This window comes from Mesocricetus auratus, unplaced genomic scaffold (genome assembly GCF_017639785.1).
Source record: "Mesocricetus auratus isolate SY011 unplaced genomic scaffold, BCM_Maur_2.0 Super-Scaffold_100025, whole genome shotgun sequence".
In the NCBI taxonomy this organism is placed as follows: Eukaryota; Metazoa; Chordata; class Mammalia; order Rodentia; family Cricetidae; genus Mesocricetus; species Mesocricetus auratus.
Window position 1 is genome coordinate 15,342,811 of NW_024429206.1, and position 26,833 is coordinate 15,369,643.

The 26,833-nt window shown below is 49.2% G+C and overlaps 1 protein-coding gene and 1 long non-coding RNA gene across 7 annotated transcripts; one reads left to right on the forward strand and one right to left on the reverse strand.

The window, feature by feature from the left end:
• The first annotated feature begins 1,875 nt into the window (after window positions 1-1,875).
• Kmt5a (lysine methyltransferase 5A) lies at window positions 1,876-25,186 on the forward strand. Of its 6 annotated transcripts, XM_021233273.2 has the most exons (9): window positions 1,879-1,993; window positions 3,154-3,260; window positions 8,034-8,152; window positions 9,248-9,404; window positions 13,038-13,257; window positions 13,613-13,700; window positions 20,944-21,003; window positions 22,670-22,860; window positions 23,471-25,186. In XM_021233273.2, exons 2-9 carry the CDS (start codon window positions 3,230-3,232, stop codon window positions 23,679-23,681), a joined length of 1,077 nt encoding a protein of 358 aa, XP_021088932.1. In that variant the 5' UTR covers window positions 1,879-1,993; window positions 3,154-3,229; the 3' UTR covers window positions 23,682-25,186. The 6 variants fall into 6 exon arrangements, with proteins under 6 accessions (XP_040587102.1, XP_021088932.1, XP_040587106.1 ...); XM_040731168.1 differs by lacking the exon at window positions 3,154-3,260 and having other exon boundaries at window positions 1,876-1,993; XM_040731169.1 differs by lacking the exons at window positions 1,879-1,993; window positions 3,154-3,260 and adding an exon at window positions 7,789-7,806.
• Window positions 4,948-8,696, reverse strand: LOC121133929. The gene is made up of 2 exons (XR_005870945.1): window positions 8,334-8,696; window positions 4,948-5,186 (listed from the first exon to the last, which is right to left on the reverse strand). It is a non-coding gene; the product is annotated as an uncharacterized LOC121133929 (long non-coding RNA).
• Window positions 25,187-26,833: the final 1,647 nt, after the last annotated feature.

Sequence of the window (26,833 nt, forward strand, 5' to 3'; positions counted from 1 at the left end):
TATGTATGTGTGTCTGGGTACACGTTTCACTGTGTGTATGCATTGTGCAGATGAGTAGAAGCCTGGATTTTTTTTTTTTTTTTGGTTTTTTCGAGATAGGGTTTCTCTGTGGCTTTGGAGGCTGTCCTGGAACTCACTTTGCAGACCAGGCTGGCCTTGAACTCACAGAGATCCGCCTGCCTCTGCCTCCGGAGTGCTGGGATTAAAGGCGTGCGCCACCAATGCCCGGCTTTTTTTTTTGGTTTTTCAAGACAGAGTTAGTTTCCCTGTGTAGCTTTGGAGCCTATCCCAGAACTCATTCTACAGAACAGGCTGGCCTGAAACTCAGAGATCTGCTTGCCTCTGCCTCCTGATTACTTGGATAAAAGGCCACTGCCTGGCCTGGATTTTTAAAACAAAAACCAAAAACAACAGGATCTCACACTATAGCCCAGGCTGATCTTAAATCCTCATCAATTCTGTTTCAGCCACCCAAGTTTTAGGATTACAGATATGAGCCATCACAGCAGATCTGAGTTAATAAAATTTACAGAACTTCTATATATTTACTGAAGTTAGGAGGATCCTTGGGAACTCACAGTTTAATGTTTTATTTTGGGGTGGTGGTACTTGTGGTTAACCTAGTGCCTTGAACCTGCTAAGGAAGTACTCCGCCAATGTGCTAACATCTTTCTTACTCTTTAGTGTCAAACTAATATCTCTGAATTGCTCTAGAACTCACCCTGTAGTCCAGGGAGGTCTAAATTTTTCTGGTGTTGGGGGAAGACCCTGCTCAGTGCCTTGTATGTTCTGGGCCCTAATTCTGAGCCACACGCCTGGATTCCACACCACTTCGTTTTGCTTTCCTGCTATCCTTGTGCAGTGGCGGCGAGATCCTTGACAAGGATGGAATAAACAAAATGTTCTTAGTCCACAAAGAAAATAGGTAATGACACCTTTCCTGTGCCTAAGGCCAAGGACACTCAGGACACTTGGGTGAGTTGCTTTCCTGGAGTTAAGGGCGTTATGTAGCAGACTGTCAGTCCTGATATTTTACCCTCACCCTGAATGGCAAATGTTCGGTGATCCTGGGCAACAAGTAGATTTCCTGGATAGCTGTCCTTGTGGTGGTGGCGCCCGCCTTCAGTCCCAGCAGGCAGATCTCTTTGAGTTTGAGACCAGCCTATTCTACAGAGTGAGCTCCAAGGCAGCCGAGTCTACACAGAGAAACCCTGTGTCAAAAAAAAAAAAACCAAAACGAAACAAAAAAACAAAAATGCCCTGGATAGTCTATTACCCCATCTGTAAAATAGGCAGGTGGTTTGGGGTGTAATTTTGAGGTTCTGCATTTACTCACTAACCCAGCTCGCAGTTGTACCCACAGTTTACATATTGGAAGAACATACTTTTTGCAGTAAGCCTTTGCAACGTAGGAATTCGAATGAAGGAGCCAAAATGAGAATGGACGTCAAGGTAGTGCAGATGACAAACTTATATATGCGTTAGGCGACCCAAAAGCATATGGAGAGGTCGACGGGTCAAAGGTCTTGTTTCCGGTCAAGCCTTCCGCAAACCGGAAGTTCCCCTCCCCATCCCCACCCCCGCCCCCACCCTCACCCCGGCCTCCAAACCTGGTTCTCCTACTGGAGATTGAAAACCTCCTCGAGGCGGAGCTTCAGCCATGAGAAGGAGGAGCTTAAGGCCCCTCCCTCCCAATAGCAGCGGATGAGTCTTTCTAGCTCAGCCAATCAGTGCTAGGAGATGATCAAATTTAAAGCCCTTACCCCCAACCTGGCTGAAAGCCCTGCCTCTGCAGAGAGGGGGGGAAAGGGCGGGCCCTGGCCTTCAATGTACCAATCACAGCGGGAAACCCGCGAAAGAGCGGGAGACCGCACCAATCAGCACCCGCAACCGCGGACTGGTGGAGCAGTTGGCTACAGTTGTTGCAACTTTTTTCGAAAGCTGGGTTTCCCGGGAGATTCCAGGCGGTGACAGAGCGGGGCCATGGCCAGAGGTATTTGCTAGGGTGGCCGGCACAAGGGAAGTGCCTGGCGGGATGCCGCACTGCACGGAGCGCTCTGGCGGGAGCGGCCGCTCTCAAGCATCCCCTATGGTGGAGCGCGGGGACCCGGAGGGACACGGGACCCTGGGTGCTCCCGTACACCGTTTCCCGTGTCGGACAGCGCTGTCCGGTCTAGAGGAGTGGGCGCCTGCGGTTCAGCCAGTCTCCCCGGAGCTGGTGTATCCCAGAGTCAAAGCTCTTTGGAAACTTGAGCGCAGCGCCCCTCCAGGGAACGGTTGTTATTGATGCCGCGAGCCTGGCTGACGGAGGTGACCCCGAGGCAGGGCGCAGATTGCTGACCTGTACCTTGGGCAGTGCGCTCCCCTGAGTCAGCTCTGCACCGCGGGGTTAAGTTAGATCCCAGTGGTCCATTTCGGGGTTACTCGAGTCCCCCCTAGTGCTTGGCCGGAGCATCCGTTCATCCCGAAGCTGGGTAGTACTCCAGCACACCCGGGATGCGTGGGTGGACTCGTGCTTCCGCGCGAGGCAAGTCCATCTTCAAAGACATATTTGCTATCAGGAAAAGCGACCGGTTACTTCTAGTCGCTCTGTCGCAAGCGAAAGAATCCAAAACTTGAGCGTGATTGGAGTTTTTTTTTTTTAAGCTGGAGTATTGCGTTTTTATTTAAATGGCAAGACCTAACGTGTTAGTGGGAATTTCCCTTAATGTAATGTGCTCTGTCTACAATAATCATAGATTAAATATCCACTCATTAAGGTAATATTTATTGGTCCCCTTTGCATGCTCTGAACCCTATTGCATCATTTATTCTCCCAGCATATATATACATATTTGGTTTTTCGAGACAGGGTTTCTCTGTATTGTTTTGGAGGCTGTCGGTCCAGCCTGGCCTCTGCCTCCCCAGTGCTGGGATTAAAGGCGTGTACCACCACTGCCCGGCCATCCCAGCATTCTTAATAGGGTATTTGGGGACAAGACTTCTCGGATACTAATCAGAAATGAGGCATAGTGAGCCACGTTAAAGTGTTTCATAACCCAGTTAACAGAGAAAATTAACACTAGTCTCAAAAAAAAAAAACCTAGTCTCATCCTCCTCCCCTCTCCACTAGTTTAACTCCAGCTCCTTTTCCTTTTCGTTATTTTGAGACAGAGCCTCACTATATAGCCCTGAATGAAATAGAACTTGTTATATAGATCAAGCTGGCATCCAACTTGCAGTGATCCTCATGACTACCTCTCAAGTTCAGAGATTAACAGGCAAGTTTAATGGTACATTTTTCTTAGAAAAAATAAGCATCTAAACATATTTAAATTGTCTGACAACTTAGTTATAAAATGATTTCCTGCTTCACTTTTCCTATTTTTTTTAACTTTTAAAACTTCATTATTTTTATTTAACGTGTATGGGTGCTTTGTCGGCATGCGTGCCTGTGTGACCACAGAGGCCAGGTTACGGTGTCGGGTCACACTGAAACTGGAGCTGCAGAAGGTTGTGGACAGACATGTGGGTGGTGGGCATCAACCCCGAGTCCTCCAGCAGGGCAGCCAGTGCTCTGAACCACTGAGCCGCCATCTCCCTGTGCTTACAGAAGACCATTCTGATCTCCGAGGGCACTGTATGTGGTATACTGGCATACTTGCAGGCAAAACAGCAGTGCATTAGAAAAGTTGTGTATGAGTGAAAGAAAAATTTGACTTGATTGGTCTGTGTGTAGGGTGGTGCACGCCTTTAATCCCAGCACTCCAGAGGCAGAGGCAGGTGGATCTCTGTTTGAGGCCAGCCCGGTCAACAAAGCAAGTTCCAAGACAGCCAGGGCTACACAAAGAAACCTTGTCTCAAAAAACTAAAACCCATGATTTAATTAAATTATAGAAAGAAAACTATTATTGAAATATGGGAATTGTTATTATTAAGATCAAAACATTTTATTATCTCAGTTGATCTATGTAAATGATTTCATTTAGTTCTTCAGAGGTCAAAGGTGAGGTCTAAAGTTGAAGACTTTGGACATGCTGTGTCTGTGTTATGTGGCTGCCTCCTCCCTTGGTGAGCCAAAGCTAAGGGCAAAGTTGTCCAGCTTCTGTCTAGTAGGTTTATGACCCTCATCAGTAGCTATGTGTTCCTTCGACTTAATTGCTCATGTGTGTCTGTCAGTGTGTTTTATTGATACTGAATCCTAGGGCCTCATACTTGCTATGCAAACACTCTTCCACTTTCTTATGCTCCCTGCCCCCCCCTTGGCTGGCCTGGAACTCACTGTGCAGACCAGGCTAGCCTAGCCTCATGCAGAGACCTGCCTGTCTCTGCCTCTGGAGTGCTGAAGTAAGAATGTGTACTACCACACCCTTCCCAAGCCTGTTTTGGGTTTTGATTTTAGACAGAGACTCACTTTGTAGCTCAGGCTGGCCTAGAATTCAAGCAGTCCTTCTGCCTCAGCTTCCCAAGTAGCTGGGTACTAGTCAGGGCACTGCCAGGCCTGGTGAATCTGCCTGACTCAAGTGTATTGAATTAAACATTAATAGGTATAATTACCACATCCTTTATAGTACATCAAATGAAAAGACCAGGCTTTTTCCTCCTGAAAATCACTCTGGGGGAGGTTGTTTGTTTTTTGTGACTCTGGAGATGAAAAGCGGGGCCTGATGAATGCTAAGTGTACTATTGAGCGTCATCCTTAGCTCCTAGAAAGTCCATCCTTGACCAGGTGTGGGTGACTCATACCTACAGTCTCAGAAGTTTGGACACTGAGGCTGGAGAATTCCTGAGAGTTGGAGGCCAGCCCAGGTCAGTGTGAGACTCTCCACCCCAACCCCAAAAAAAAGAGGAGGCAGAGGAAAGAAGAGAGAGATGTTCATGTCACACTGAGGGTCCAACTATGTATGTATGGCATTTGAACAAAGTACTCACATGCCAGGTAGCATCTCTCTAACTTTGAAAAGTGTCTTGTTTTGGGGTTATTTTATTTGTTGTGAAACTTTGGAGTCAGGAAGGCATATACAGCCCAAATAATACTATTTTGGCTTGGTTTGGTGTAGGACTTACAGGAGTGAGCCACTGTATGCTTTATTCTGAGGACGGTCAGCTCATCTACTGTTTCTCCTTCTCTTCCGCCCTTGTCAGATTGTTCTCCTTTCTTCCACTTACATCATCTCCACACAATTCATGTCATCCTCTTTCAGCAGCTAAAGAATACAGATTTCTTTTAGAGATATATTTATTATGTATACAGTGTTCTGCCAGATAGAGGGCACCAGATCGAATTATAGATGATTTGTGAGCCACCATGTGGTTGCTGGGAGTTGAACTCAGGACCCCTGAAAGAGCAGCCAGTGTTCTTAACTTCTGAGCTATATCTCCAGCTCCAAGAATACAAAATTTTATAACATGACTTTTACTCTCCTGTTCTCCCGTTGCTCCTGGGAGCAACTCCATAATAGTCACCCCACCCCTCCTCACCCCAAGTTCCCACCTAATTGCTCTCCAGCATTTTTTTTTTTTTTTTTTTGTGGCTTTTCAAGACAGTTTCTTTGTGTAACAGCCCTAGCTGTCCTGGAACTCACTTTGTAGACCAGGCTGGCCTTGAACTCACAGAGAGCCTCCTGTCTCTGCCTCCCACGTGCCTGGCTAATAATCCGAGGTTTTAACTATGTGGTGATTATTAAAGGACCTAACACACTACAAACACTCAGGCTATGTTAGTTATTGGTGATATTGTTGTCAGTATATGGTTTCCTTCTTGGAAATCCTAGGCAACAGAGAGTTTGTATTTCTCTCTTGGTTTTTTATTTTTATCTTTTTTTTTTTTTTTTTTTTTGGTTTTTCGAGACAGGGTTTCTCTGTGGCTTTGGAGGCTGTCCTGGAACTCGCTCTGTAGACCAGGCTGGCCTCGAACTCACAGAGATCCGCCTGCCTCTGCCTCCCGAGTGCTGGGATTAAAGGCGTGCGCCACCAACGCCCGGCTATTTTTATCTTTTTTGAAACAGTGTTTTACTTTATATCCCAGAGAGGCTTCAAATTTGCAATCCTCCTGCCTCAGGTTGCCAAGTGGACACTAGAGGTATGAGCCACCATGTCCAGTTTCAAATGGGATAGTTGATGTTGTTTGTTTGTAGTTGTTATTTGCAGAATTTGGAATTGAACCCAGGTCTTTGTGTGTGCTAGGCATGTGTTCTATCACTGAGTGTTCTACCACTTAGCTCCTTTTGCTGATAGGGTATTTGTTATATACAGCTGCAAATAAAGGGCGGCCTCTGTACCAAATGGTTTTCATAGGTGTCCATGTCCTGCTTCTGAGGACTGACATGCAGCAAGAGCATGGAGTTAAAGTAGTAACTGCGCTGGAAGGGTTGATGTACTACCAATTATAGATCTGTGTGACCTCAGAAGTGGAGGCACGTCCACGTGGTTTATCCTGGGTGTGTGAGTGTCACTTCGGAATCTTTTCTACTTCTGGATAGTTTCCAGTATTCTGGGGTGGTAGGATCTGCAAAGGGATGGGAAGTTAGAGGCTAGCGTGGGCCTCTGCCTTTGAAAGCTATTAATTAAAGCAAGCTGATACAGTGTTAATGTTCTGAGAATTCCTTGTTCTGCCTGCAATCCTTCTCAGTATTAGGCCTTTTAATAGGCAATTTGAAGAGGTGGCCCTGAACACCCCTTTACTGTAGACTTTGGAAGATCCCTCGAGTAGGTTATTAAACACAGGCTTTGTGGGTTTAGCTACCAAGACATAGAAGGCCAGACTTGGAAAGTCACTTAGCTATGGTCGTAATGCTCTTGTAAGGCAGTAGCTGGGTACCTTCGAGTGCCTTGTTTGCCTCTATGACTTTGCACAAATACAGCGAATCTTTGGCTGTGAGCCCGCATGCCCTAACAGAGGCACTGCACAGCGGCACAAGGCAGTAAGTAAAGCTGACAGTCACCAGAGTGCCTGGAACCCGGTCTGCCTAGCACTTTTCTTACAGGGAGGGCCGCAGGAGCACAAGGTGGGTAATCTGCTAAACCTTCTGCCACACCGTTTGCCCCTCCCACTCTCAATTTCTTCTTCTGTAACGGCCATTTGTGGCTAGGAGTGCGGTCTCTCTGAACTGTTGGCCTGGGCTGCAAGAACTTGGCCAGGTTCCTCGCTTCTCTGAGCCTCAGTTTCCCCATTTTTAGGAAAGAGGTAATAACGGTCTCTTTTCTTCGGGTTGTTCTGAGGAGTGAACAAGATAACATGGGAGAAGCACTCCAGCAAACTTATCAAGGCCAGGCAGGGCTCTCCTGCTCCTCTGGGCCTCCTACCGGCCACAGGCAGAACGCCGGTTAGGAGGAAGGCCCATCTCTTCCTGGTTCTGTGGTTCCCCCTGGATACTCCCCACCTTACAACCGGGATGCCCACAAGGTGGACGCCGGGGCTCGCGTGAACATCCCACGCATGCAGACGCGGCCTCGCGGCGGACTCAGGGCGCCGTGCAGTTTCCGCACGGAGTGGCCGGGGGCGCGCGCGCGAGGGGCCGAGCCGAGCCGGGATTGGCCGCCGCGCGCCCTCGCGCCCGCCCCGCAGGCGCCTGGCAGCGCCGCCCCTGCCCGCGCCGTCCCCGGCCTCGCTCCGGGCCCCGGCTGCGGCGCGCGCGGGCGCCCGGCCTCCTGCGGGCCATGGGCGAAGCGGGCGCCGTGGGACGCCGCCGCCCCTTTCCCGGGGCGCCGCGGCGGCGCTGGTGGCGGCGGCAACAGCAGCAGCAGCGGCGGCGGCAGCGCTGGTGGCCGGGCCGCGGCGAGGGCGAGGGCGCCGGCCGCGCCGCCATGGGCCTAGCTGGGCTGCAGGTGGGTGTGTCGGGCCCGGGTGCGCGGGCTGGGGCGGGCGCAGGGGGCCCCCAGGCCGGGCCGGGTGGGAGGGCGCCGCGGCGAGGGCTCCGGCCCCGGGACGGCGCAGCCCGGCCCCCTGCGTGCGGGCTTGGAGACATGGCTGCGGCGGGCCCCGCGGTCCCGCTGCCCGCGCCGCCGCGCCCTGAGCGCCCCTCCCCCGCTTCCCCCGGGTCCCCCCTCTCCAGGCAGGAAGATGTGCAAGCCCCGCGCGGTGGAGGCGGCAGCGGCGGCAGTGGCGGCGGCGACGGCCCCGGGCCCGGAGATGGTGGAGCAGAGGGGCCCGGGGAGGCCCCGCAGCAACGGGGTAAGCAGGCTCCCTCCCTGCACTGAGCAGCACCAACCGGGCCCGGGCCTCGCGCACGTGGGCGCAGCGGGGGGGCCTCCCATCGGCGCTCGCCGGTGGGACCGGCTTGGGGCAGCTTCCTTATCTACTGCCTGGCCAGGAGTGGCCGTCCAGCTCCAACGTGACACTGGCAGTGACTGACCTCGAAAAGTTTGATTGTGGCCTTGTGGCGTTTTCAGTCCTTCCCGAGACCTAGGGTCCCGGGAGGTGGCCTTTCCAAGGGCGTGGAGCGCCTGCTTGCGGACCTCAAGAGTTAGCAGAGTTTCTGATTTGGTATTGAGTGGCTTACCAGGCAGCCAGGCCCTGCATTGTTTCTGGGAAAGCCTTCCTCCTGTGTGTGATCACTCCAGTAGACGTCCCACACCCTAAGACACCAGCACAGGAATGACCTGTACGGATCCTCCCCCCTTGAGCCTGCCCCAGTGTGAGCCAAGGTGCGGTTTGCAGTGGAGTGACCGCCCTAAATGTGCTGGCCCAGAGCCTGAGCTCTCATTGGCCTCCCCCATCACTCAGCCACAGTTCTGGGAGGCGCTGAGCCGCAGTGGCTTGAGAGGGGCCAGGCCTGTCGCGGAAGGTTCAGGCAGTGCGCAAGTCCTCCCAGCTGGCCTCAGCACCAAGTGGCTAATCAGGTTCCCTTAGGCCTGTTTCTATGCTAGTGGCTGACTCCCTAGCCTGGGGAGTTAACCCCTGACTCAGCCCAGCCCTTCAGATGCGGAGTCGGGTTGTCCCTGGGTCATTCTGACCTCCTTGCTGCTGGTATGTTCGCTCTTTCCTTAAACGGGCTGGACCTTCATGTACTGTCTTGTCCTCCGCTGGCCAGACTTTCTTTAGGTACCAGATTTAGAGGGTCCATGAGTTCGGGAACCTGGGGCCAGGGCAGCAAAGTATGCCAGTGCTCTCCTGAGAGAGCTCTCCTGGGGCTGGCATCTCCGGGTTGGCCTGTCCTGGAATGGTGTTGACATCTGTCTTTTGTATTCTTCTGTTCCCTTCTTCCCTTCAAATGCTGTGAGATTGTTGTTTTCAAGCCTCTTTGAGAATATGTGTTTGTCTTTCTAGGAGAACGTGTTTGCTGGGCAGTCGAAGATCTATGCCTACATGAGTCCTAGCAAATGCTCTGGAATGCGCTCCCCTCTTCAGGAAGAGAACTCCGTTGCACATCACGAGGTCAAATGCCAGGGGAAACCATTAGCTGGAATTTACAGGAAGCGGGAAGGTAAGCCCTGAAATGGCCCCCTTCTGCTTTCACACACACACCCTTCCCAGGTGATATTAACCATGTTCCTTCTCACTAGTGAGAAGCAAACACAGGTGGAAAAGAGTAAGATGTGTCAGGGTGTGTGTCCCGTGGTCTGACAGGTTTTTCCAACCTTGACAAGAGTTAACATATCCTTCAGGCGTGTCTTGCCACATTGCAAGAATAACACACCCGGCCTGTGATTTTAGAGGCTTATGATTGTTAAGAATGCAGGAAAATCGAGTCCAGGTTGTGCAGAGTAGGCGACTGCAGTGTGGTGTGAACTCAGGATCGGTTAACTTACCTTGTATGGCAGGCCCTGACCTCACTTCTGCAGTGTCTTTCCATTCAAGTGTTTTGTGTTACTTTCCAAAGCAGCACATGCCGTGTGTGAGATCTGGAGTTAAATATTGGATGTAGCTGGTGGCGGGGCTCAGTGGTGAAGTACTTATCGAGCATGTGAGACCCTGGATTTGATCCTGAGCACTTTACAAAAAAGGAAAAAGCGGGGGAGAGAAAGTCAAATCGGGGTTGCAGTGATTTCAAAGCCTGGCCTAAAGTATGAGACTTTGTCCCACCTCACTGCCCAGAGTAAATAGGCCGGGGACATAGCTCAGTGGTCTAATGCTTGCCTAGCAAGTGTAAGGCCCTGGACTCAGCTCCTGACACCACTTACAAACAAGGTGAACCCTCCAAGAGTCTTGCTTTCTTCCAGATCATCCCTTTTAAAGCTCTAGTGGGGCATCTGAGACTCCTGTCCACTCCACACCTCATTCCTGATAGATGAATCCTGCCAGACAGCAGGGCCCCGGTTGCCAGCGACTTTATAGGAGAAATCTGTGTATTCCTTAACAGAAGCAAACGGTCAGAAGTTTCTAGGACTGTATTTGAGAGCTAATGTGGGGGAGCCCTGTGTCTCTCAGCTTGATTTCCCGCCCCACCCCCATGCACAGGGCTCTGTTGTCTGAATCAGCCTCAAAATAGCTTAGGTTCTAACTAGCTGCCACTTGGAAGGAAGGAGGAGGCTTGGGCAAGCTGCAGCTCTTCTGTGAGACCTAATTGTCATATCTGTCAGTTGGGCTGTTTGGGGGAGTAAGTAAGCTTGTGTGTAGAAGGGCCTTTGATGTGGCAGCTGCCAGCTCGGCCCCACTGCCATGACCTCATCTTTCTGCACCCTTATGTCTGCAGCTATCAGGAGGGCGGGCACCTATCACCCTGCGTGGGCAAATGACTCTGTCTGAGTCCATAGCCGCCTTGCAGCTCTTCCAAAATTGAGTAGAGTGAATACTGTCCATGTGTCCACATGATGATGGATGATAGGGACTCACAAGCCAGATCACTGGTCCTAGTACGGCTAAATGGCAGTCATTAGAGTTTGGGGTCACATTGGGGTTTCTGAGAAAGGTCAGGCTCTCAGCCAGATGTGCTGTGGCACAGACACATGTCACAGGTGTTAATGGACACTGTACTCCCAGGGTTGTACCTGCTTCCTGTCAAGAAAGGAGGATGGAGGGGAGTGGGGCTGATCTGAACTTAGGGTTTTTGTTCTGATTACACTTATTCATTTGGTATGTGTGCATGCTTGTGGGTGGATGTTTCTGTCCCGCTGTGTACATGTGGGGTTCAGAGGAATGCTCACGGGAGTCAGTTTTCTCCTACCATGAAGGTCCTGAGGGTGGAATTCAGGAAAAGAGGCTTGGTGCCAAGTGTGTTTACCTAAGCTGTCTCATGCCCTCCCTTTCACCCCTTCCTCAGCTTTGTTTATGCCTGTGCTGGGGTCCGAACTCAGCCTCATGCCCATGTGGCAGTCACTTTATTGACTAAGCCATCTCCCTGGCTTCCACATCCAGCTTCCTGGATACTTTTTTGGTTTTTCAAGACAGGGTTTCTCTGTGCAGCTTTGGAAGTTGTCCTGGAACTCGCTGTATAGACCAGGCTGACCTCGAACTCAAGAGGAGATCATCCACCTGCCTCTTCCTGGATACTTTTGATGCATTTCTTTTTCCTCTTGTGTTTATTGAGCTATAATTCAGCTATCAAAGTTTATTTGCTTGTTGTGTAGAGATGGGGATAGAACCCAGAGACTTTGGGCATATAGGCAAGCACTCTAGCACTGGGCTACATCCTAACCTGCTCCCTCCCCCCAAGACAAGATCTATGGTCAGGCTGGCCTCAAACTTTCCACGCAGCTAGGAATGACTTTTAACTTGTATTTTATCCACCTCACAGGTGTGCTGGAATTATAGGCATGTGCCACCATGCAGGGTTTTACTCTTATCTAGTTAGCTACAACCTCAGCTCAGAAGTGTGCAGTTGAGTGATTTTTAGTGTCTATCGAGTCACACAACTACTACCTCTAAGTCCAGAACGTTTTCATGACGACACAAAGAACACACCCATTAAGACTGACTTCGCTGCTGGGCTTTGATGGCGCATGCACTCCAGTGACAGAGGCAGGCGAATCTCTGAGTTTGAGGCAAGCCTGGTCTACAGAGCGTGTTCCAGAACAGCCAGATCTACACAGAGAAACCCTGTCCCAAAGAGACAAACAAGACTTACTTTGCACTCCCCATCCCCCCAGCTCTAGGCAGCTCTGAAACTCCTTTCTGGGTCTGCAGTTTTGCCTGTTGTGAACATTTCATGCAAATGAAGTCATGCGATATGTGGCCTTTTGTGTCTGGCCTTTTCACATCCAGAGTCTGTCCATGTTGTATGTTGTATGCGTGTCAATACTTCAGGCCTTTTTATGGCTGAATCATAATCATTTCCCATGTGTGGGCAGACCACATTTTGTTTAACTGTTCACCCTCTAATGGGCATTTGGGTTGTTTGCATTTCTGACTAGTGTGCATTAGCCCCTTGTTTCATGTACAGATTTTTGCATAGACATGTGCTTTTAATTACCTTGAGTAGATGTCTAAGTGTAGAATTGCTGGGTCATAGGTAATTGTATGTTTAATTTTGTGAGGAAACTGCCAAACTATTTTCCAAAATTGCTGTGCCATCTATTTCTCTGGGTGTTTCATTAGTTACTTTAAAAAGTAAATTATTAGATCCATTTTTAAAAATAGCATAATTCACCAGCACAGGGCTTGCTTGCACAATGTTATCAGTAATATCACTACTGCCATTGAATGAGTGCCTCATGACAGGATGCATGCCAGTCTGCCCAATGCCATCCTGAGAATTTCTAGGAGCTTTAACCTTTATAGAAGGAGGGCTTGTTTGGCTAAGAACCTGAAGTGAAACATGCCAGGCAGTGAGTGGGGAAAAGAGTCTGGGCTGTGTCCCTCTCTCCACCCATCAGTGCTAGCTGGCTCTTGCTTTAAGAATACAGCTCATTTCCTTGCTTCTGCAGCCCAGTATCTAAAGGCTGATGGCTGAACACTCAGGCCAGCGTGACCACCCGCAGTACTTCACATGATCTCACATGTCCACATTAGGAGGACTTCCTCTCTCCATTGTTTCAATCACAACATAGATCTGCCTCGTTGGCCTTATTGGACACTAGCTTCATGACACTCCCATGATGCTGTTCTTAGCCTATCTCAGAACGCAGGTGATACCAGTGCATAGAGTAAATCCCTGTCCCCCACCCCACCCCTGCTGCAGAGAAAAGAAATGCTGGAAATACAATCCGAAGCTCTGTGAAGTCCGATGAACAGAAGATCAAAGACGCCAGGAGAGGTCCCCTGGCACCTTTTTCAAACCAAAAATCTGAAGCAGCAGAATCTCCAAAAACTCCACCCCAGTCATGGGATCCTACGAATACAGTGGTTGCCAGGCAGGCCCTGAAAAAGCCCCTCAAGGGCAAGCAGGCCCCTCGGAAAAAGTAAGTGTCCCAGAGCCCTCTCCTAACATAGAGCACTTGGTCATGTGGCCTGACTCAGGCAGCCATTGTGGTTGAGTAGTCCACTGCCAGGCCTCTCCCGAGTCATCACCTTCCTGGTGTTTCCCTGTGTCTCTGTGTGATGGGTCCCGAGGTCAAGGCCTCCCTCCCTGGCTCTTCCCCAGAGAGGGAAGTGATGTGTTGTCCTTGATACTGGGGCCCACCTGGGTAGGTGAGCAGATGGGCAGTCAGGTCCCAGTGCACACAGGTGTTTGAACAACACTTACAGGGCGTTGCCTCCTGTGTTTGTGCAAGAAGTGAGCCTGGTGTTTATTTTCTTCCCTCCCTTCTCACCCAGGTCTCAAGGGAAAACACAGCAGAATAGAAAATTGACAGATTTCTACCCGGTGCGAAGGAGCTCCAGGAAGAGCAAAGCTGAGCTGCAGGTAGGGTCTGGTCAGCTGCAGCTGGGAGCAAGGAGGGGCCTGTGGGTTTTATTTAACTTGTACAGGTGGAGCCTGGGTGTGTCTTTTGTTCTTCCTCTAGCAGAGATCATCCTCAGCTCCCTTTGCCTTCCTGGTGGAGCAGGATGCTTGCTTAAGACCCCTCTGGGGAGCTTTGGAACCTGCACCTCATGACATAGAAAACCAGATTGACTTTTCCAGGGTGTGTTGCCAGGGCTTTTGGACCTGAGATAGTAGGGAAAGCTGCCTGTTCTTTCAGGAGCTTTTTTTGTCTGCCATCTAGAAGTTTCTAAAGAAGAGTAGCTTGGAAGTACTTAACTTATTGCTGATCTCAAGCCAGACACATTGGTATAATACACTCTCCTGTCTGTAAAATAGGACAGGCATGAAGACACACACCCATAATCCCAGTATTCAGGACAGAGTTGGGAGAACTGATGTAAGTTCTCATGAGAGCAGCCTGGTCTGTACAGAAGTTCCAGGCCAGGCAGGGCTATATAGCAAGCGCCTGCCTCAAAAAGAAAAAAGAAATATTGTTGCTGGTGAGTTGTAAAGACTAACGAAATAGATTTGTGGTAGATGCAGTGTGGATCCCAACACTTGGGAGAGAGTTAGGGTTAGAGAGCTCTGGTTTGAGGTGTTGCCTACATAGTAAAACCCTGTCTCAAAGTAAAATGGCTTCCTGGAGCTGACATGTAGTCCAGTTCAGTCCTTGTTTAGCGTGTTCCTGGAAGTCTGTGATTTCCAGCCCCAGAACTTTATAAACTGAAGATGGTGGCTCTTGTCTATATTCCCAGCACTGAGGAAGTGAAATGCCAAGAGGGGTGTGGTAGTGCATGCCTTTAATCCCAGCACTCTCCGACTTGTTGGCCAGCCTGGTCTACATAGTGAGTTCCCAATAACCAGGGCTACATAGAGAAACCCTATCTCAAGAATCAAAAAAAAAAAACAAAACAAAAAAAAACAAGCTGGGCGTTGGTAGCGCATGCCTTTAATCCGAGCACTTGGGAGGCAGAGACAGTCGGATTACTGTGAGTTCGAGACCAGCCTGGTCTACCGAGCGAGTTCCAGGACAGGCTCCAAAACAATACAGAGAAACCCTGTCTCGAAAAACCAAAAAAAAAAAAAAAAGTACAAGCCTAGGTTACATAAAGAACTTGATGTCAGTCTGGGCCACGTGAGACCCTTTTGTTCTATGATGATGTGGGAGTACAAATGCCAATTAGCTGAGTCAGACGGACACACACACACACACACACCATGGTCAGTTCTTAGGTATCCTTTGTGCCTATTTCCTTTCCAACTGAATGTCAAGTCATTTGTAGGCAGGAAGATAGCCAGCCCAAGCCGGGTGTTGGTGGCGCACGCCTTTAATCCCAGCACTCGGGAGGCAGAGGCAGGCGGATCTCTGTGAGTTCGAGGCCAGCCTGGTCTACAAAAAAGATAGCCAGCCCATGTGGCCCACACCTATTTGTACAGAACCCAGTACAGCAGTTTGTCAGTATTTGGTGCAGTGGGGTGTGGTTATTGCCTCTCTGTTCTAAACCTCCAGGGTATGGCCAGATGCCTCCTTGCTCCCACACAGGGAGTCAGGGTCAACCCCTCTCGCCAATGCAGGTCTTTCTAACTATGAAAGCTCCAGGTTACCAGGCCACCTGCACAGGGAAGAGGGCACTAGTCCAGGCGGTTCAATCATTTCATCTGCTGCAGAGGTTTCCGCAGCATCAGAGATGGCAGATACAGGCGAAGCTACAGAGCTCAGCCAGCCTTTCTTTTAATTGATGCAGTTTTACTAAAAAAAAAAAAACAAGCCCAAAATGTGGTGGTCTGCTTCCCCCTCCTTCCCTACTTCCCCAATAGCTTTGGCTTCATTTCTTGTGAAAGGCGGTGTCTTTTGGCCAAGAATGAGCTGTTATAAATGCCCGCCAGCATTGGGAGGCAGTGCTAGGTCACTCTCAAAGGCAGGCTAGGCTCTGCACTGCAGAGGAGAGGTGGTGCCAGGCCACAAGAGCCCAGAGCTCCTCCCAGCCAAGCAGGAGCCATGGCAGGCCCCACAGCGAGGCAGGGGGGCTGCTGGGTGGGGGCAACTGAGGAGGTGTGCTAAAACAAAGCCAGGCTCTTGTGCCTGGAGGACAGAAGGCTACAGAGGGACTTGTGTGACTGCAGGTCACCTACTTCCTGCAGCAGATAAGCTGCCGGCAGGGAAAGTGTGCCCTGTTATTAGACCAGGAACCAGTACAAGCAAGAGCCACGCTGTGCCCCTGCCTGTTTGTGTTGGCACTGCTGAAAGAGCGCTGTGCCCCTGCTGCTGGCCGTGGCAGTGAAGTGACAGCTGCCCTGGACCATGTGGATGTGACTGTTGCTGGCAGGGTCTGTGTTCTGACTGCAGAGAAAGCTGGAGGGCATAACAGGAGACCTGTCAGAGAGTTTCGATTCTTCCTAACCTGACTGACGAGGCCAGGCCAGGGGGCGAGTTGGTGGGCCAAGAGATACCATACTTGATCAAGTGACCAAGAGTGAAATCAAAGTGCCAAGTTCTGGGGCACCTCATAGAGTTGAAGAAATAGCTGACCGGGCAAAGTCAGGTCCAGAGTTGAGAGCAGGAGGAAGGGATTTGGGCTGTAGGGTTTGACCACAGAGCAGGCTATAGAGAGATGCCCTCAGCTCCGTAACTGGCTGGCTGGCTGCCCATTGGTGGGTGGCAACCACACAGTAGTAAGAACTGTGACTGTTGGTAGCGTCCTGGCTTCTTTCTCCCTTCTGATACCTCCCGAGGACTATAGGGAACCTACCCACTTCCTGTCCACCCTCACTCCGCTCAGGTCTTGTCCAACCTCATTCCATCTGCATTCTGGCCTGTTGTGACTGTGCCTAAGTTATCCCTGAGGAACCTAGGGCTGCCTTTGGGCAAGCTTCAAATTCCTGGCCTACCTCCTCAGCTCAGCTCCTCCAAGCCGTATTCAGCCCCAGCAGGAAAAGCCCCAAGTGCCCACTTGGGTTATCCATGCTTCTCCCAACTCTTGTCCTTACCCTGCACACTGGGATTATTAACTGCCACAAGGTGTATGTCTGTCTAAAACTCACTCCTGACCTCTGTGCTGCTAGGATTTTCTGTGAAGTCTTAAGCCCCTGAACTCAACGAAATATGTACTTAGTGGATCTGAAGAGCAGCACTAGAGACTTGTCTCCGTGCATGGAGCCCTAGGTGCAGTCTCCAGTACCACCAGGAAGACAAACTAACCTTGCATACCTTTGGATATTACCTTAGTGAGCTAGAGTAGCGTGGTGAGTGGGGAGTCTAAGGTTCCTTTGTCCCCAGGAGTCTGCAGTTTCTCTGAAAAGGTGTCTTGACGACATTGGAGCAAAGGAGGAAACAAGCAGGCAGATGGATGAGGGAAAAGGTCACTCTAGGCAGGAAGGACAGCTACTCAGAAGCCTAGAGGCTGGAGACCTGGCTTTCTGGAAGAGCTGGCTATGTGGCTGGTGGAGGGGGGAGGGGAGGTGGTGAAGCCTGTACCTTGTCCGTAAGATACATAATCTTGTGCCTACATAATAAAAATCTGGGCTGGGCAGTGGTGACGCACACCTTTAGTCCCAGCACTCGGGAGGCAGAGGCAGGCCGTTCTATGTAAGTTCGAGACCAGCATGATCTACAATGCTACATAGAGAAACCCTGTCTTGAAAAATCTTAAAGTGTTTTTTGTTTTTTGGTTTTTTTGTTTGTTTGTTTGTTTGTTTTGGTTTTTTGAGACAAGGTTTCTCTGTGGCTTTGGAGGCTGTCCTGGAACTCACTTTGTAGACCAGGCTGGTCTCGAACTCACAGAGATCCGCCTGCCTCTGTCTCCCGACTGCTGGGATTAAAGGCGTGTGCCACCAATGCCCAGCTGAAAAATCTTAAAGTGTTAAAGCCCAGCACTGGGAAGGCAGAGGCAGGTGGATCTCTGTGACTTCGAGGCCAAACTGTCTCAAAACAGAAAAAGGTAATGGGGTAATGGTGGAAAGGTATAAGCTAAAGCAGCATCCGGGTGAGCATAGCGGTATGCTCCTGTAGTCTCATCACCTGGGAGTCCTCCAGACAGTGCATAGTAAAAACTAATTCTAAAATTGTTAGTAATTTTTCATTTATAGAAAAATGACAGAAACGCCGGGCGTTGGTGGCGCACGCCTTTAATCCCAGCACTTGGGAGGCAGAGGCAGGCGGATCTCTGTGAGTTCAAGACCAGCCTGGACTACCAAGTGAGTTCTAGGACAGCCTCCAAAGCCACAGAGAAACCCTGTCTCGAAAAACCAAAAAGAAAAAAAGAAAAATGACAGAAACAATACAAATACTTAAATACTTCTCAGGGACCTATTTTATCAGTAACATCTTGAGTCATTCTGTGAATTTGTCACTACCAGGAAAGCAGCACTGATGCTGACTGTTAGGTGAACACACTGCATTGAGGTGACTTCTATTTCCAAAAGGACTGGTTATGGTGTGCACAACTTTAATCCCTATATTTGGGAGACAAGGGCAGGCAGATCTCTGAGCCCAGCCTGGCCTACACAGCAAATTCCAGGGCAGCCAGAGTTACATAGAGAGATCCTGTCTTTAAAAAAAATAATAACAACAATGATAATATACTTTTGGATAGGGTTTTTTTTTTGTAGCTTTTGGAGCCTGTCCAGAACTTGCTCTGTAAACCAGACTGGCTTTGAACTCATAGATCTGCCTGCCTCTGCCTCCAAGTGCTGGGATTAAAGGTGTGAGCCACTACCTCCTGGCTGATAATGTATTTTCAAAAGACTTCTATACTAGGTAAAGAATGAAGTTTGGGTACTGGAGAGATGGTTCAGTGATTAAGAGCACTGAGTGCTCTTCCAGAGGACCCTAGTTCAATTCCCAGCACCCACATAACAGCTCTTGGCTGTAATTCCAGTTCCAGGGGACCAAGCTCCCATGGCAAAACACTAATGCACATTTTTTAAAAATTAAGAATGGGCCGGGCGAGCCAGGCGTTGGTGGCGCACGCCTTTAATCCCAGCACTCAGGAGGCAGAGGCAGGCGGATCTCTGGGAGTTCGAGGCCGGGCTGGACCGACAGCCTCCAAAAAACAATACAGAGAAACCCTGTCTCGTAAAACCAAAAAAAAAAAAAAAAAATTAAGAATGGAGTTTGGGGCTGGAGAGATGGCTCAGCCAGAGGTACCAAGTTCTATTTCCAACAACCACATGATGGCTTACAGCCATCTATAATGAGATCTGGTGCTGCCTTCTGGCATGCATGTATATGCAGACAGAGCACTCAATACACATAAAATACAGAGGGGAAGCCTTGAAACCAGGTAGGTGGCTGTCACCTGGTCTCATTCACTCAACAGTGTCTCCATCATTTCCTTGAGGCCTGTCAAAGTATGTGTGGACTGAATGACTGCTCAACTGTACCCTGGTCCCAGGCTCTGTCTTGGAAGGGTATGGGTTCAGCACGTGGCAAGGCCTCCACAGATGCCATCTGCTTCATACTGGTGAGCCACAGTGATTTGGGACATCTGGTGTCTATACGTCCCTCTTGTGCCCTAGCATCCTGTGTAAGGAAAGGGTATAGTGGGGTCCAGGGCAAGAAGGCTAGGAGCAGGAAAGATTGTCCATGGGAGTGCCCCAGCTTCTGTGTTCCTTGCTGCATTGTCCCACTAGTTAGGAGGCACAGACACAGCTCAGAGATCTGAACATAGGCCTCCAAGGGAAGAATCGGTCAGCTAGGACGCACAGTGGAGGCAGATGTGTCCTGCTTACAGGTGCAGCCCATACATTGTCCCTGATGATTCATCTATTTATTTGCTGGTACTGGGCATTAAACCTACCTGCTGAGCAGGCGTCATCTCCTTAGTGCCCGCCCCCTTTCTGTTTTACCTTTTGTTTGTTTTTGAGACATGCTTTCTTTGTGTGGCCCTGGCTATTAGAACTGTCCTGGAGCTCACTCTGTAGACCACGCTGACCTCTAACTCACAGAGATCCACCTGCTTCTGCCTACTGAGTCCTGGGATTAAAGGTGTGCACCACCAGATTGTCCTGTGCTGGCCCAGAACTTCCTGTGTAACCCAGGTTATCCTCAAATTTGTGAACGTTCTGCCTCAGCCTCCTGAGTAGCTGGGATTATGGGCACAGGCCACTATGATGTCCAGTTCTTGGTTGATGATGATTTTAAATTAAGTCAGAATACAGACTTTCTGTTTACTTATTTACTTGGATTGGTGGCATTCGTGTGCCATGGTTTGAGTGTAGTGGTCAGACAGTACAACTTTAAGGAAGTTGGTTCCCTCCTTCTCCTGTGTAGGTTCTGGGGATCAAATCCAGATGGTCAGAATTGGCAGCAAATGCCTTTGACCATTGAGCCATCTTGCCAGCTCTAGAGTCCTGGTTTTTACATCCTAATGAATTAAACATTTTTAAAAAGTACTGTACAGGACAAACAGCATGTTTAAGGCTCTGTAACAAATGCCTGGGGTAATAAAGATTTATTCTCTCTTGCTGTTTTGAAGGTTTCAGTTCACGAACTGACCCTGTTGTATTGGGTGCACAGCGTATCATGCAGGAGGAGCACATGGGACAAAATCACTTGCCTCGTTGCTGAAAATGATATAGTAGGAAGGAGCGCCACTGTCCCCTGGTTGTGATCCACCATGTGGATGCTGGGAATTGAACTCAGGACCTTTGGAAGAGCCCCCAGTGCTCTTAACCGCTGAGCCATCTCTCTAGCACATAGGTTCCACTTCTTTTTTTTTTTTTTTTTTTTTGGTTTTTCGAGACAGGGTTTCTCTATTGTTTTGGAGGCTGTCGGTCCAGCCTGGCCTCGAACTCACAGAGATCCACCTGCTTCTGCCTCCCGAGTGCTGGGATTAAAGGCGTGCGGCACCACCGCCCGGCAGGTTCCACTTCTTAATGGTTTCAGTGCCTCCCTGTAGCACCACAGGACAGACCATGTATTTTTCACAAGGACCTTTGGGAGACACTTAAGATCCAGCCTAGCTGAGTCTGGTGATGTCTACCTATAATCCCACTCTGGAGCAGGAGGATCACAGCCAGCCTGGGCTTACACAATGATTGTCTCAGAAGCCATCAGAAACAAAGGCTTAAAGCATAACAGGCCAGAGCCTTGTCCTTCCTGTCCCAGGCAGAACTAGATGCTCAAGAGCTCTGGCATCAAAGGTGAATGCTAACACTGTTCTTTTATTTCTTTTCCAACCAGTCCGAAGAAAGGAAAAAAATTGATGAGCTGATTGAGAGCGGGAAGGAAGAAGGCATGAAGGTAAGACCACAGCATCACTGCACTGTGGTGGTGACCTCCGCCACCTGGCACACGGCTGAGACCATCGACAAGGCTGCTTGACGACACATGGTCTCAGCCAGTCACACCCCTTTAGGTGGTCAAGAGCCACACGCAAAAGCTCTTGTGAAGCAAGGGAGCACAAAGGCGTCATCTGCTTAATGTGATGAGATGTCCGTGGTAGGACATTCACTTTTAATTCTTTTTTTGTGTGATGAGTGTTTGCTGGCATGTATGTCTGTGCACTCCAACTGGAGTTGCGTGGTGGATGGTTGTGACCACCATGTGGATGCTGAGACATGGTCCCAGGTTCTCTGCAAGAATAAGTGCTCTTAAGTCACTGTGCTACCACTCAGCCCGTTTTTAAATGTGATATTTACAAAGGGTTTTTTTTATTGTGTGTGTGTGTGTGTCTCTTCCTGTTTCATGCACATCGGGTGGGGTTGGCCACAGAGACCAGAAGAAGGTGTCAGAAATCTTGGAATTACAAGTGGTTGTAAGCCGCTCAGTATAATATGGTGGTGTGGGTGCCTAAGTAGCTATGAAAAAGAAAGGTGGAGTGGGGCAGTGGCAGAGGCTGTCATCCCATCTACTTAGGAGGCTGAGGTAGACAGTCTGAAGATCAAGTCTTGTCTAAGCTATGGAGTCGGCTCAGTAGCTGGGTGGATACAATGCTTTCTAGCACAGGCAAAGCCCTGTGTTCAGTCCCTAACCCTCACCCACTAAAGAACGGAAGCAGCTAACAAAAGATGACCAGAAGATTGGGTTTATCCTCGTTTTCCCCTGGCAAGGTCTGAGGTACTGGCTTTTCTCCTGGTGAGTCTTGTTTTGTGCTGGTGCTGGGGACTGAACACAGCCATGTGCATGCTAAGCGTGTGCTACATCACAGAACCACACTCAGACTCAGTGTGTTCTTACACATGTGATTTGGTGAGGGAAGTAGCTCTCCAGGGTGTGCTGGCAGGTGGATCTGGCCTTGGAGTCGAGGGTTGAAAACTTCCCTTTTCACCTGTAACCTAGACTCTCAAACTGAGTCCTGGGCCCCTTGAGCAGCCATCAGCTCTAGGAGAAAAACCAGAGGTATTGATGGATCACGGGAGGTTCAGGCCGCTGGGCCTTGCTCCTCCCCCGACAAACATAGACCCTCATGAAGCAGAGCTCCCAGTATCACCATTTGCTAGCTGTGTGGTCTTGGACACGTGGAAAGGTTGGTCTGCCTTTTTCTAAGCCTCATTTTTTTTATCTACAAAATGGTATTTTGCCAAATTAGCAGATTTTGGCTGGTAGCCTAAAACAAAATGCACTCTATAATGCATGTAAAGGAGCTCTGTTACATGGTAGGATGGGAGTGACCCAGTACTTTTATTGTGCGTGCGTGGGGGATGGGGGAGATTCGAGACAGGCTTTCTCTGTATTGTTTTAGAGGCTGTCCTGGAACTAGCTCTGTGGATCCCGCCTGCCTCTGCCTCCTGAGTGCTGGGATTAAAGGTGTGTGCTACCACTGCCGCCAGCATGGACTTTATTTTATTGCAGCCCATCCATTAAAGCTGATTTAAAAAAATGTATTCCAAGCTCCCTGGAAGACACCATGCCTAGTGACGGCTGTCACATATTTATGAACTCATGCGGTCTTGTCACCTCCTGACAGATTGATCTCATTGATGGAAAAGGCAGAGGTGTGATTGCCACCAAGCAGTTCTCGAGGGGAGACTTTGTGGTAGAATACCATGGGGACCTCATTGAGATCACCGATGCCAAGAAGCGGGAGGCTCTGTATGCACAAGATCCCTCCACAGGATGCTACATGTACTATTTTCAATATCTGAGCAAAACCTACTGGTGAGTACACTGAGTGAAGGACAGACAGACAGAGCTGGGTGCCCTGGGCCACTCCTGAATCTTTGATCAGCTTCCTTACTTGTTACCATTAGGTCAAATCTCACTATGTAGCCCTGGCTGGCCTCAAACTCATCAGCCTCCTGAGCGCTAGGATTGCAATCGTGAAGTGCCATGTCCAGTAAGATAAACTCCTTTCACCTCCCCAGTTAGTTTTTGGGGTTGGAGTTATCCTTAGGCAGGAGGGGACGTGTCCCCCAGAAACCTGCTAGGCAGCTCCCAAGGCCTCTCTCCCTCTGGGCATTTGCCCCAGTAACTCTGCAAAACAGTAATTGCTCCTTCCTGGCTGAGGTCAGGGGAGCTGATTTTTAATCCATTTATGCATTTTGAAACATTACACTTAATGTACCTCAGCTCCAAAAGAGTTCTTTGGGGTCTGTCTCCAAGCTCTCCATGCAGAACTCTATAGATTCTCCAAAGTAGCCTTTGGAATTAAACTGCCTTTCTCCAAGTGAGGCTGCCAGTCCGCATCCCACCAGAGCCTATGGAAGGAGATCCCAGCAAGGTTAGAAGCTCCCTTATCAGTGTAACCCTCTGCTCTCCTGTCAACCAGCGTGGACGCCACTCGAGAGACTAACCGCCTGGGGAGGCTCATCAACCACAGTAAGTGTGGGAATTGCCAGACCAAACTGCACGACATCGATGGCGTGCCTCACCTCATCCTCATCGCCTCCCGAGACATTGCAGCTGGGGAGGAGCTCCTGTATGACTACGGCGACCGCAGCAAGGCCTCCATCGAAGCCTACCCTTGGCTGAAGCATTGACCATGTGGCCTCCCTGCCTCCCTGCCACCCTGCCTCCTTCAAAGGACAAAGTGCCCTCAAAGGGAAACGATTTTTTTTTACACACTTACTCTTAGCTAATTACTTCAAATGTTTTTAAAAAATATATTAAAGATGCCTTTTGATGTAGTATTTAAATATCTGTTACAGGTTTCCAAGGTGGACTTGAACAGATGGCCTTATATTACCAAAACTTTTATATTCTAGTTGTTTTGTACCTTTTTGCATACAAGTTGAACGTTTGTGCTTCCCGCGCAGTCTAGGACTCGGCACAGGTGGTTTTAGAGATTGGAGTCGAACATGAACTAGGAAGCCGGGCTCTGCCCAAGATGAAAGCCAGGACTCCCCCACACCCCACGTCCAAGGACAGGCGGGTGTGAGGGTGCTGCCACCCCCCACGCACAGCCTGGACGGGATGTCTCCAAGCTCTTGTTCTCCTCATCGTCTTGATAGGCATACACTTTGACGTGTATGGATATTTTTTACAAAGGTTTCTCAGTAAGCTAGTCTTCCCCTCTGCTTTCTCCAAAGCTTACTGACCCCGGGGCTTGGAGGCCCAGCTGGGAACAGACCTCTTCACAGGCTTTTGGCTTTTCCAGGCACCTCGAAGCATCAGGGTGGGCAGTCAGACTAGAGGCAAGCCGGGAAAAGCACTGTTCTCCTGCCCCAGTGGGGCGGGTCTCCTGAAACTGCATTAATTCTTTATAGAAATGTGAACACTGAATTTATTTTAAAAAAATAATTTAAAAAACTTTAAAAAAATCAAAAAAAAAGAAAAAAACAGAAAAAAACCCACAGAAAACAACTTATATGTATATAGGTTTTGAAGGGAGTGAAATGACTGCTTTTTTTTGTTTGTTTGTTTTGGGTTTGTTTTGTTTTTTTTTCCTGGGGTTCCTTTATTTTTATCTTTTTGGCTTGGCTGGCTGATTTGTGTAGAGAAGATTTGAGATGGTACTTTAATCAAAAGTAAGGTTTTGTAGTGGGACCAGAAATTACTAAGCCCATACCCCATCCACAACCCCGATTCTGCTGCGTGGGAAGTTCTCTACCTGCTGAGTGTCACGGGAAGGTGCTGGCAGCCAGAGGGCCAGGATGACAGTTAAGTTCTTTTCTGTGATAGCAGATGTAAGTGACTTTCTCTCCCTGGGAAGGACTAGTTCTCGCCATTCACCTTCAGTCTAGGGGCTGGGGCTCTGGAGCCAGGTATGAGAACCTACCCTTGTCCCCAACACCTCCCCCTAGCCCCCAGCCTCATGATGGTGCTACCTAAGAAAGTCTTCCCCACACCCCTTGCTAGCCTGGTCAGTGGTCAGACATGGAGGAGGATCCGACAGGAGGGTGTAACTGTGAGATAAAATGTCTTGGTTGTACCTGTTTGTGGCTTAGCTTTGTATTTAAATAGCAAACAAAAAAGGAAATAAACTTGAAAACTATTTGTCATCATAAAATAAAGCAAAAAAATTAAAATATTTATTGCCAGGCAAGACCACCTATGTGTTCTGGTTTTTTTTGAGGTACAGAGGGTATGGGGATGGCAGGCTCAACCTGAAAAGGCTTTTTGAGGGGGGGTTTTAAGGGTTTCTCTGTAGTAGAACTGGCTGTCCTGGAACTTACTTTGTAAACCAGGCTGGCCTTGAACTCAAGAGTTACGCCTGTCTCTGCCTCCCAGGTGCTAGGATTAAAAAGGCATGTCTGGCCTGTAAAGGTTCTAAGTTTGATCCATTCCCCCCCCCCCAAGAAGGAGAGAACCAATTCTCATTAATTATATTTTGAGCTTTACACATACTATGGTGCATAAAGAAATATTAAAAAGACCATGGATTCTAACATGCTGCTGAAACTCAACTTTGAGGTTTGTCCTAGAGAGTCAGAATTCAAGCATGTTTTTTAGAATTTTTTTTTTTCAGTTTAAATTTAGATAAGAAACAAGGTGGCTTCACAAGTCAGTTCCAGGTCCCTCTCCCTTTCCCTCCCCTCCTCCCGTGCCCTCCCCCCCCATTATCCCTTATTTCCCCAGGGAGGGTGAGGCCCTCCCTGGGGGTGTCCATAGTCTGTCATTTCATATAGGGTGTTTTTTAGAATCTTTAGCCTATATAAAATGCAGGTTCAGAGGGCTCTTGGGAAGGTTCTTGATGTGTGTGGAGCCTCTGGGTAATGACTAGCAATGTAGCAAATCCTAAAAAGGTTAGCAAGTGAGATTGCCATCATTGTCTTGTTTTGAGGTCTATCCCAGGCTGTCCTGCTGTATAGTAGTCGGGTATAACCCTGAACCTGATACTTATTTATGCCTCCCTCACCCTAATGCTGGAACCTTGGGTATGCATCCCCACACCAGCTCCTTTGTCATTTCAAATTCAGTAGATTTGACTTTGTTTTCCAAGACAGGGTTCCTCTGTATGATATCCCTGACAGTCTGGAACTCAAGATTCCTCCCCTACCTCTGCCTCCTCGGATATTGAGTAAAGGCGTGCACCACCATTCGTAGCTGTAAATTTGACTCTTAAGATCTGCATCTGTCCCAGGCACACGTTATGTCAGCTAGCTTTGTTATTTCAGTATTTGTGACCTTTTGGGACTAGGTGTTTAGACATCATGTCTATCATAAGGACAGCCTGCCCATTGTCCTCAAGGGGTGTTCCGAAGATTCATCCGTTGGTCATTGTCACATTGTAGAGGATTCTGAGGCCTAGTGGTCACATGTCAGCTTCTTCCTGCCCAACACTGATGCAGTAGGAGCACTAAGGGCAGATTTGGTGCATTGATACTAAAAAGGCCCTTGAACTAGTACATGGTAATCAATGCAGATATTCGTAAGTAAAAATAGTTTTAAACTTCCCACTAGAGGCTGATAGCTAGTGAAGGCTTCCCAGTTCTGGTATTTTAAGCTGGATGTAGATAGCTCTCTGTTAAAAGCATTAACTACCACCCCTAATCCTACAGCTCATCGAGATTTCGATGAGTTCAAGTTCAGCCTGCTCTATATAGTTCCAGGTGAGCCAGGGATATCCAGCATCAGCTGCACCAAGCCTGATGAGTCAAGTTCAATCCCTGAAACTCACACAGAAAGCTAGGTGTGGGCACACACCTCTGACCCCAGTACTCGGGAGGCAAGGGCAGCTGGATCTCTTGCG

What these genes read in the sequence shown, in the direction of transcription:
- Kmt5a (XM_040731167.1), top strand. Translation starts at nt 7,639, where the DNA reads ATGGGCGAAGCGGGCGCCGTGGGACGCCGCCGCCCCTTTCCCGGGGCG. An exon ending in TGGGCCTAGCTGGGCTGCAG is followed by an intron (nt 7,807 to 9,247) that starts GTGGGTGTGTCG and finishes TTGTCTTTCTAG; the next exon opens with GAGAACGTGTTTGCTGGGCA. An exon ending in GGAAGGAAGAAGGCATGAAG is followed by an intron (nt 21,004 to 22,669) that starts GTAAGACCACAG and finishes ACCTCCTGACAG; the next exon opens with ATTGATCTCATTGATGGAAA.